Source organism: Myotis brandtii, unplaced genomic scaffold (genome assembly GCF_000412655.1).
Source record: "Myotis brandtii unplaced genomic scaffold, ASM41265v1 scaffold143, whole genome shotgun sequence".
Lineage (NCBI taxonomy): Eukaryota > Metazoa > Chordata > Mammalia > Chiroptera > Vespertilionidae > Myotis > Myotis brandtii.
The window spans coordinates 3,306,945-3,317,690 of record NW_005355115.1 but is presented as its reverse complement, the minus strand read 5'-3'; the positions used below and the strand labels follow the sequence as shown (position 1 = coordinate 3,317,690).

Sequence of the window (10,746 nt, the reverse complement as noted above, 5' to 3'; positions counted from 1 at the left end):
AGTTGCAAGGCACAAGGCAGGTGGAGGGTCGCTAAGAACGCCCTTTTAGACATCCCACAAGTTCCCTCCAATTATAACAGTCTTGGAGACTTCAGTTCAAATTCCGGCTCTGCCACTCTTGAGCTGTGTGACCTTGACAAGTTACCTCACCTGTCTGAACTTCAGTTTCAATTAAAAAGTGTGTATGCTATCACTTCCTTTCAAGATTTATCGTGGGGATCAAAGTAGACAACACGGGTAGAGTCTGGCACCCTGCCTGGTAGTTGATCAATAATGGGTTCTCTTCTCTGAACTTCTGACCCATTCTAGCATAGCATCACCCTCCTGTACTCCCACCTCCCAGCCTGCTACCCAGGGAGTGGGTACGACTGAAGAGTTTGGGAACATTCCCTGCCTCTCAGTGGCAGAGTCCCGAATGTGGTATAAGCCCTTAGGTGGAAACAAGAAGCCCATCCTGACTGAGGGGCTCTATCATATTAAATTATATGTGTTATTTTTCTTTTTATTTTGAACAGTTTTTTCCCCACACTTTATTAATAACAGAAGGTAATTTTTTTAGAACCAATTATGTACCTTGACCTGTATTAAGAGCTTTACGTAAGTCATCTTGTTTAATCCTCAAAACAACCACACGACTGCATTATTGCCCCATTTTACGCATGAAGGAACTGAGGCCCAGGATGGTAATTTGCCCAGGTCAAGCCCGATCTGTCTCATCCCCGAGCCTGTGCTTTTACCCACCAGGCTCTGTGCCTTGTTTCCTACACCTGCCCCAGAACCTAAAATCACAAACCCAAGGCCTGAGTGGGGTGGGGTTTGGAGCTACAAGCAAGAGGGAAGGCAAACAGGTAGAAAATAGGGTGTGGTGTTTTCCAGAGTGATAGCTGGCAGCCCCCAGCTCCCTGGTAGAAGTGGCTCCTCTGTTGGCAGCAAAGTGCAGTAGTTAAGAGCATAGACTTCAACTGGGTTGCCTCGGTCCATATATGGATCTACCACAGACTGGCTGTGTGACATTGAGCAAGTTATGTGCCCTCTCGGTACCTCACTGTCCTCCCAGAGTTGTGAGGTGGAGTAAATGAACTAATATTTGTAAAGTGCTTAGAACAGTGCCTGGCACAGAATAAGAGTTAAAGAAGTACTTGATAAATGCATTCTTTTCCTGCTCATTTGTGGATACATTTTTGCCCATCCCTCTGAAGTTGGTAGGAACAGAGAGAGGCTATTCTGTTACCGATTAGAAGACTGAGGCCCAGGTTACATAGTAACAGAGTAGCCTCCGTCTTCATCTCCTCCCATTAGATCACACTATCTTCCTAGGATTCCAAGCCCTAAATTAAATCTTCCCAAGTAACTCTGTAAGAAAAGATTTGTAACTTATAACTCACCCACCCCTGCCATGCACACTCTTCTTAATGGTAAAATAACAGCCTTCAGTTAGCCATAAATAAAATCTTCCATCACTCTCTACACACTTCCAGCTAAAAGCCTGCATCAGACGAGAAATTCCGGGATACGGCTGGCTCTGGCAACCCCATGGAGTGGAGGAACTCTCCTGCTCCCCTACTACCTACCCCCCCCCAAAAAAAATTCTGCCTCATTCTCTTCCCTCTCTGCTGCTCTCAGTGAGGAAACAGTTGCCCTGGGTGAAACAGCCCAGCAAACCCACCCCCACAATTAAGAGCGTGGAGTAACCCTGTCAGCAAACAGAGCCACCAGCCCTGGCTCCATCCTACCTGCCCTGTGACGTCCTTTGAGGGGCTTCTCCTCCCTGGGTCCCTGAAAATGGGGATAGTGCTCTGATTGAGCCTGCCCAGCTTTCCTCATGGATTGGTGGGGAGATCAGTGCAATTTGAGGGGGCAGAGTGCTTTGTGACTGTAAAAAGGGAGTCCCCGGATGGACATGGTGATTTCAGTTACTAAGCATCTACCTGGACCCTCCTCATGCACCCTACCTGGTTCCCTTAATATAGAAGCTCCCAGAATATTCCACATCTTTCCAACTGGAGAAGATGCGTGTAGGGGGGTGCTCCAGGGGTTTGTACGCATTACCTTCTGACCTGGTGGAGCCTTGGAGTTGAGGAGAGAAACAGACAAGGAGTGGGAATGGGCTATCTTAATTTCTGGAGTGCATTGGAGTTGGGGGTTAAGGAGGGACTAATGTACATGCCCCTCAACTGCCACAGACCCAAGTGACCTGTACCTACCTTTAACCTCCCCTGGTACCCCAGAGTTCTGGGCACCCTGTGTTTACACATCCAGGCTCCCAGACAACCCCACATACATACCCCCACTTAGAGCCCAATACTCACTTTATCTCTGTGGGCTGCCATGCAGACACCTAGCTTCCCCCCACCCCACCCTACCCCACACACATAAATACATCAACATGCATTTACAAACCTAGGTGCACAGCCACAGTGCTCCCGTGTTCTCTCGCCAGAGGACAATGAATGAGCATATACCGCGTTTCCGTGGTCTGCGGAGCCCTATGCTAGGCACACCAGAGGAGCGTCGTGGTGCCCTGAAGAGTGGTCTAGCTTTAGAAAGAAGTTGAACTAGGTTTGCATCCCAGGCCCATCGTTTTGTTAGTAGTGTGACTTCAGGAGTTACTTAACCTTTTTGAGCCCCCATGTCTTCATCTTAAAATGCCAGTGTCCTCTAACTCAGGATTGTCGAGGATTAAATGAAATCATGTATGTATTCTTGAAACCATGGGTACTCTAAATGACACCTGCTACAATTACTAAATTAGTGTGTGTGTGTGTGTGTGTGTGTGTGTGTGTGTGTGTGTGTGTTGGGGGGTGTGGGGGGGGGGGGCGGTAAGGCAACTTAGGCTGGAAAGGAAGACGAGGCGTATCACACGGGGCAGTTACTCCCTTAGCCTTCCTACCAGGCTTTCAGAGACTCCCGGCGACCAAGTGGAACACATAATTCTCCCTCCATCTAAGAGTTCGTGCCTCTTGCCCTGTGGTTTAAGTGTTTGGGGGGGGGGGTTGTGTGCAGGAATTGGTGGGCAGGAAAAACTCTGAGTCACCCCATGGGGCTGTGGGGACACTTGACCCCCGGGTTGCAGTCACCAATTCTGGGTTTGTTGTTCTCTTTGTCTGCTTTCCTTTCTTCCCTGGAGACACCACCCCTCCCCACCCCCACAAAGCAGAGCGTCAGTGTTGTCAGCAGGAGGGGGCCCCAGGGGCCCTCCAGTAAAACGGGGTGGGGCAGTGATGCCACAGCCACACTTCTCCCTGGGCGCCTCCCCAGAGCCCTGCGTGGCCGTCCCCAGGCACTTCCAGAACCCAGGCATCTGGGCTGCCTGTCCCTCTCTTCTCCCCACCCTCCCCCTGGACCGTTGGACCATCCAGGGCTGGGCAGCCCTGCAGTAGCAGGGAACCAGACTGGATGGCAGCACCCGGCAGCCAGGGCTTTGGGCCGGCTAAGAGGCCCCCGCCCACTCGCCCTTCCTTTGCCAATGGAAAAGCTCGCTGGAGGCACGGCATTCCCAGCCTGCCCTGCTCCTGCCTCTGGAGCAGGGCACTCTGGGAGTTGTAGTCTCCACACCATTCAGGTGACTCCCGTGCAGAAATAATGGGAGAGAGGTGAGGCAGTCTAGTGGAGAAGGGTGTAGCTGCTGCCTGGGCAGGGGGAAAGGAATGGGAGTAAGCAACGCAAATCCAGAAGTCCTGCTTTTTAATCGACTTCCCACTCTGACCCTATTCTCAGAACCCCTACTCTGGGGACAGCGGGCAGCTCTGAAGATAAATATCTTATTTTTGAAGTCAGTATTATTGGGAAGGTGATTAACACTTGAAAATTCTAAGCAAATGAAAACGTGCCATTTTTCTAACGGGTAGAAAGAGAAGATCAGGGTGCGGTTGCTGGCTCCTGGCCCACCCTCCCTTGGCCTAGAGACCCCTCCTTTTAGCCTTGGATCCTCAGGCCTAGGACCCCTCCCCATCTTCTCTCAGGCTCAGCCCCGCCCCCTGCCTCACGCAGAGAAAGAAGGAGACAGAGGCACTGTGTTTGGAGAGTATTTGCAAGTGTGTGTGGAGGTGGTGGGTGATAGGTGTTAGAGGCCTGCAGACGACTTCTAGCTTAGAAAAACCAGTCTCCCCAGTCCAGATCTGGGCCAAGTTCCCCAGACCCGGGTGGCGTCACAGCCTGAGAGCCAGTGAAGGTAAATGTATGTGACTCAACCCTCCCCTTCCCAGGCCCTTATCTCTGGAGGCCAGAGCTTCCACCCACCCAGGGAGCCCGGTGACCTGCCCTCGCTTCCCCCTCCCCTCACCCACTTTGCCAGAACTCTGAGAGGGACGGGGGCCAAGCCCCTGCTGACCACTCTGCCCTCTGCCCAGGAGGACCATGCGGCAGTAGCAGCCATGCTGCCCTTCCTGCTGGCCACACTGGGCACCACGGCCCTCAACAACAGCAACCCCAAGGACTACTGCTACAGCGCCCGCATCCGCAGCACCGTCCTGCAGGGCCTGCCCTTTGGGGGCGTCCCCACCGTGCTGGCTCTCGACTTCATGTGCTTCCTTGTGAGTGCTCGCATGCCACCCACATCCTTGGCACCCACACTCTGTACAGAGCTGGCTAATGCCTGGAGCTCTAACCACTCTCCCACCTGACCCTGACTCCCCAGGCTTAGCTGCAGGAGGGATCCCCATCACACAGCCCAAGCCTAGCCTCTGACCATTCACCCAGGCCAGGGCCACCCCCTCTAAGACAAGATGCTGGCCCCTCTGCCCCTGCTCTTCTGGCTAGTCCAGCGTGTGAGTGGCCTCTCCACCCGCCAACCCCTCTTCCCTCAGGCATTGCTGTTCTTGTTCTCCATCCTCCGGAAGGTAGCCTGGGACTATGGGCGGCTGGCCTTGGTGACAGATGCAGACAGGTAAAGCTTTGGAGCTCCTCCCCCACACACACATGCACACAGCTTGTTCCACACGCCTCTAGAAAAGGGCCAGCCCTCTGCCATCCCCCCTTGTTGGGGGGACAAAGAGGGACCCATCCCAGAGCAGGCAAGGGGGGCATGAGGGCCTTTGTCCCTTGCCATTTCCAGGGACCCTCCTCCCTTCCCCCCCCCTCCCTAACTTTGTCTGTTCTCTGCCCCCAGGCTCCGGCGGCAGGAGAGGGACCGAGTGGAACAGGAATAGTATGTGGGGCACCAGCCCCCTCATCCACTAAACCAGCTTTCTCTTTCCTTCTCTCATGCTTCTCTCCTCTTCTGCCAAGTTGCTGGTTTCTCTTCGCAGTTGTCTCTTCTGCAGGCTCATTTTCGGATTAACGCAGGCGGTGTGCTTTGCAGAGCAGGGGGCTCCCCAACTTGTCGCTGCCTTACCCCCCATCTCTCTCCCTGGCTCTCTGCCTGGGAGAAGCCCCTCCCCATGCACCCAGCCTTCGTGGCCCTGGTTGGCTGGAGTGGAGGGGCCATCGTCCCGGAAATTCCCAGTACACTCACCCTGTGGGTGGCAGAGACAAGATTGGGTGTCACCTGTGGCTTCCCTAACAGCTGGTTCTTCATATTCCAGGGTTCTCTGCTCACTTCTCCTGGAGGCCTGAGAGGGGAGCTGCCCAAGGAGCCCCCAGTCTGGCCCTTTGTGTCACGTCTCGGTCTCTGTCTGTAGGACTGGTGTTGGAATTTCTGCAGCTGCTGGGGACAGGGAAGAGGGTGGATCAGGACCCACCTGGGAGGCATCCCCCCCCCGGAGTCCCCCTTATCCCCACCCTCTGGGGCTCTCCTAGTCCATCCTTTCCTTCACCTCCCCATTGCCCTGTGCCCTGTCAGCTCCGGAACTGCAGGGCCGGTTCACACGCTCACTTCAACCTCCAAGGGGCAATGATGAAGACACCCTCCTCCCTTCCCCCTGCGGCCTGTGTCTGCTTCCCCAGACCCCGCTGAAGGGAAGAGGAGGCAGGGAGAGGGTAGTCATTTCTTCCTGCTCAGCCACTGCGCTTTCTGTGCCTTGTCTAACGCCTGGAGCTCTGGAGGGGAGCCCACCCGCTTCACCCCTGCTCGCCAGGGGCTCAGACTCACCAGGCTCTCTCATTTCTCGTCTCCTCACCCCCAGTGTGGCCTCAGCTATGCACGGGGACAGTCATGACCGGTATGAGCGTCTCACGTCTGTCTCCAGCTCCGTCGACTTTGACCAAAGAGACAACGTGAGTGCCCTCCCCGGACTTCCCAGCCACCCTGGTCCTCCGGGCAGGGGGGCTCCGCAGCCTCTAGCTTCCGGCGACCAGTCAGACCTGTGGTGCTATGGGAGCCACAGGGTAACCACCCAGACCAGAACTCCTGGCGCTGTCCTCCATGCCAGCCTCCACGCTGGCACCAGCCCTAATTCGTGATTTCAGACTTGTTCCACCGTAGCGTTCAGTGCCCGCCTCTTGCTTAATTCTAAGGACCCCTTTTTCCTTAGACGTGGTCTTAGAAGTAATAATGAGCTTTCCATGCCGCTTACAAAACATACAGAACTCACTGTGCTGCTCAGAGGGTGCAGGCAGGCAGGCAGCCCCTGGCTGGCTGGCTGGCTGGGTGGGGCCAGTTGACGGGCTGGCGGATTGGAGCCGAGTGGCAGGGGCCCCTGAAGATACGGCTTGTCCTTGGGGATTCACAGCCGTCCCCAGACCCCCTTTCACATCAGACCCAACACCCTGGCGTTCCCTGCCTGGCCCTGTCGTTCTGCCAGGGTGAGTGTCCTGGTCAGACCCTAATCTTCAGGCCCTAGGGTGGCCCTGGTCAGTTCCGCTTAGACTGCGGCCTCTGGGCAGCAGCCGCTGAGATAGCTGTAGCAGAAGAAGCCTGTCCGCTTCCTGAATTGGACGCCTGCTGGTAAGTGGCTAAGCGAAGGTGTCACCTGCCCGCCAGAGGCGCCCAGATGGTCCCCAGACTCGGTGACATTGGCAACAGGTAGCACAGTCCTGCATCTTGGCCAGAGGGTAGCTCTCTCCCCCGGCCTGTGTGAAGCCTGGCCCTTTCCCTGGCAGGAAGGTGGGGAAGGGTTCTCCCTGCCCAGCCCTCCCCCGCATCCCCCCGGCTCTGAGTGTGGGCTCTGCCGGAAGGCGGGTCTGGGGACTTGTGGATGGGAGATGGGGCTCAGCGACCTCTGAGGTGTGCCGGCAGACAAGTGGCAGGATCCCAGGCAGTGTGGCCCAGCCCGCTGCTTGTGGCAGCCATGCTGCCAACTCTCCTTCTTAGCTACAGGTCTGGAGGTCCCCGCTGCTCTTCCTCGATCCCCGAATCCCACCCATCCCTACCCTGGCCACACGGCTGCAGGCCTGCTCCAGTCTGCCGCCCTGTGGGGTGTATGCGGGGATCGTAGCTCTGGGCATGGTCCCTTTCTTTGCCCTTGGTCCCATTCTTCCTTGAAGGCTGGCCCTTCCCTCTCCCCCTCCCTGGGGTGAGCCAGTTTCTTGGGGGTCGGGGGGAGGTTGTGGAAGCTGCGCCAGGGTGAGCGGGACTTGAGTTGGGGGGAGATTTAGGGCGGTGGGGGCCGGGGCTGCCGCTGATGGCCCTCTGTCCCCCCAGGGTTTCTGTTCCTGGCTGACAGCCATCTTCAGGATAAAGTAAGTGAATGGTCTTCAGGCTCTAAAGAAAGAAACAGAAAAACTTCAGAACTTGTCATCTCCCCACAAAATCCAGAGGCCAGCAGCGTTGAGGGCCTTAGCGCTCCTAGCCAGCCCAGCACCCTCCTCCCTCCTCCAGGAGCCTGGCCCTGGGGCCTTGGCTTCTGCGGAGCCCTGAGCTAGCCTCACGACCACCCATGGTCTCCTGTGCCCCCTGCCTGGGAGGCCCACTCCGCCCACCGCTCTCCCTGCCCCTGTGGGTGGGAGCAGCAGGCAGGCTGGGAGCAGCCCGCCAGCAGCAGGCAGGAGCCAGTGTCCAGCAGAAGGCAGATCGCCAGTGCGGCAGGCAGGCAGTGAGCGCTGAGAGAGGCAGGAAGCCGCACAGGTCAGCACCGCCACCACCCGCAGCCCCCAGGCCCCCCCACGTGTGCCACGTACTGCGTGCACCAGCGCCCATAAGGGGCCTGCTTCCAGAACCCCCCTCCAGCCTCCTGCGGCTGCTTCTTCCTGTCACTGGTTCTCCTCCTTTTGCCTCAACCCCCCTTTTCCCGTCTTCCTCTTTTCCTTTCCCTTTCTCTCCATCCCTCATTTCTCTGTGCAGTCTTTCTTCTTCTTTTACTCCTCCTTCCCCTCTTCCTTCCGAACTTCCTTCCTGTTCCCTCAGTTATCCCTCTCCTCTCTGTTCTTCCTTTTCCTCCCCTCTCCCTTCATCCTTCTTTTCCCCTTTCCCTTCCCACTCCTTCTCCCTCCCTTCCCAGCAAATAGGAGACTCAGGCCCCATTTCAGCCCCACACTGCTGCCAGAGGGGCAGGGGCCGGGGGTTGGGGTGGGGTGAGATGGGGTGGGAGGGGTGAGGGAAGGCTTTGGAAAGGAGGTGGCCTCTGAAGCCCCCTGAAGGGAAAGGAGGAATTCCACCGACAGGCAGCAGGAATGGCATCCAGGCAGAGGGAACAGCATGAACAAATATGGAGGGTTGCCATGCTGGTCAGTGCTGGGGAGGTGAGTAGTCTGGTGGGTTATCGCTCAGAGCTGGTGGTGGTGGGGGGGGGCGAGGGGAGGACGGACAAGCAGAGCAGAAGGGCCCATTCATCTGAACTGTGGCCACAGTTGGGTGGGGCCCTCCCCCGCCTGTGCCCTCCCCTTCCTGTGGGATTAGTGGTTCAGCAGCTGGCCTGGCCGAGCAGGTCTGGGTCAGCCTCCTAAGAAGGCACAGAGCTGGCCTCCTACTATGTGGCCCGAGGCCCACGGCTCTGTGCTCTGCCAGCCAGTCTCTCTGGGGAGCCCACCAGGGACCCCTGCACCTCCCTGCCCTGGTGGAGCCCCTCTCAGAATATGGTGAGATGATGGGGTGGGGTGGGGTGGGGTGGGCAAGGGCAGGCAGGTCCCTCTCCCTCGTGGCCTGGTCCTCACCTGCCGCCTCTGTCCGCTGCACCTCAGGGATGATGAGATCCGGGACAAGTGCGGGGGCGACGCCGTGCACTACCTGTCCTTCCAGAGGCACATCATCGGGCTGCTGGTCGTCGTGGGCGTCCTCTCCGTGGGCATCGTGCTGCCTGTCAACTTCTCAGGGGACCTGCTGGGTCCGTGAGGGCCAGGATGGGTGGGGCGGAGAGGAGGGGCCGGAGGCCACAGGCCCTGACCCCCGCCATCCTCTCCCTCTCCCCACCCCCCAGAGAACAATGCCTACAGCTTTGGGAGAACCACCATTGCCAACTTGAAATCAGGGTGAGTTTGAGAAGCAGGTCCGTGAGGCCAGGGTCCGGGTCAGAGCTGAGCCCTGACAAGGAGGGAAGGAGAGGGAGTGTGGGGGGACAGTGGCTGAGGCTGGGGCTGTGGGGCCCGGAGGCTGGGGGTGGAAGCAGAAGAGGTAGAACCTGCTGTGGGTGGCCAAGAAGGACCAGGTACAGAGAGGAGGATGCCGCCTCAGGCCAGGCCGGCGAGGCCACCTGGGGGCAGGGGGAGGGCAGCGTAGCCAGGGGGAGGGCACGAAGAGGTGACCTCTGGGACATTTCCATTGGAATGGGACCCTGTCGGAGTCTAGAGGATGTGGGGTGTGGGCCCGCTCTGTGGGGTATCCGTTCCAGAAGACGTGGCCATGGAGGGGCCCTGAACCGGGGTTTGATTACCACCGAGAGGTCGGGGCTGTCTGAGTGGGTTTCGAGCCCCTGTGGCTTCTGCGCCCTCTGCTCTGCCAGGAACCACCTGCTCTGGCTGCACACCTCCTTCGCCTTCCTGTACCTGCTGCTCACCGTCTACAGCATGCGCAGACACACGTCCAAGATGCGCTACAAGGAGGATGACCTGGTGAGTGACCACCCGTGCCCGCCTCTTCCCTCCCCCCCAGGCCTCTCTTGCCTCAGCTTGAGGTACATCAGCCCCAGAGTCAGGCCAGCTCGGTTGGACTCCTGGTCCAGCAGCTCAGGAGCCCCCACCCTGCAAGCTAGTTGTTACCTCCTTGGTTTCCTCTTCCGACGACTGAAGTAACAGCAGTGCCTGTCCTGAGGGTGGTGGGAAGGTGAGGTGAGGCGATGCATGGACAGCACCCCGTGCTATGCCTGGTGCTCGGGAAATGCCATGGTTGTGAAATCCCCTCCCCTTCTCCACTGATTCCCTAAACCCATGGTCGGCAAACCACGGCTCACGAGCCACATGCGGCTCTTTGGCCCCTTCAGTGTGGCTCTTCCACAAAATACCGGCTCTTCCACAAAATACTGACTTCTGCGCATGGGCCACGAAGTTTCAGTCCATGCGCAGAAGTCAGTATTTTGTGGAAGAGCCGGTATTTTGTGGAAGAGCCACACTGAAGGGGCCAAAGAGCCGCATGTGGCTCATGAGCCGTGGTTTGCCGACCACGGCCCTAAACTATTAGCAAACGCCCACACTCTGTGCCAGCCATTGCTCTGGGTCTTCACAGCCTGTGGACCTGAGACTGGCACCCCATCTCCTCGCCCGCAAGCCCTCGCAGGGCAGGGGCCAGATGGCTCTTTCGTTAGGCTCACTGCCTGATTTCCACTAGAAATTGACCAAGGCCTCTCCACCTCTGTCTGCTCCTCTCTGCTCTCCAATTCCCCACCCCTCCCTGCATCTTCGGTCCCTCTCACCTGCCTCTCACGCCAGGTGAAGCGGACTCTCTTCATCAATGGAATCTCCAAATATGCAGAGTCAGAAAAGATCAAGAAGCATTTTGAG

The 10,746-nt window shown here is 57.5% G+C and overlaps 1 protein-coding gene across 2 annotated transcripts in view; it reads left to right on the top strand.

Moving 5' to 3' along the window:
* TMEM63B (transmembrane protein 63B) overlaps positions 1 to 10,746 on the top strand; it is a 23,980-nt gene that overhangs the window by 1,586 nt on the left and 11,648 nt on the right. The window contains exons 2-10 of one of the 2 annotated variants that reach the window (XM_005860962.2): positions 4,350 to 4,532; positions 4,806 to 4,885; positions 5,108 to 5,146; positions 6,063 to 6,153; positions 7,520 to 7,557; positions 8,995 to 9,137; positions 9,231 to 9,282; positions 9,753 to 9,861; positions 10,675 to 10,745. In XM_005860962.2, coding sequence (XP_005861024.1) covers positions 4,374 to 4,532; positions 4,806 to 4,885; positions 5,108 to 5,146; positions 6,063 to 6,153; positions 7,520 to 7,557; positions 8,995 to 9,137; positions 9,231 to 9,282; positions 9,753 to 9,861; positions 10,675 to 10,745 — 782 coding nt within the window. In that variant the 5' untranslated portion in view covers positions 4,350 to 4,373. The remainder of the gene's footprint in view (positions 1 to 4,349; positions 4,533 to 4,805; positions 4,886 to 5,107; positions 5,147 to 6,062; positions 6,154 to 7,519; positions 7,558 to 8,994; positions 9,138 to 9,230; positions 9,283 to 9,752; positions 9,862 to 10,674; position 10,746) is intronic. The other variant, XM_005860963.2, reaches the window with a different exon arrangement.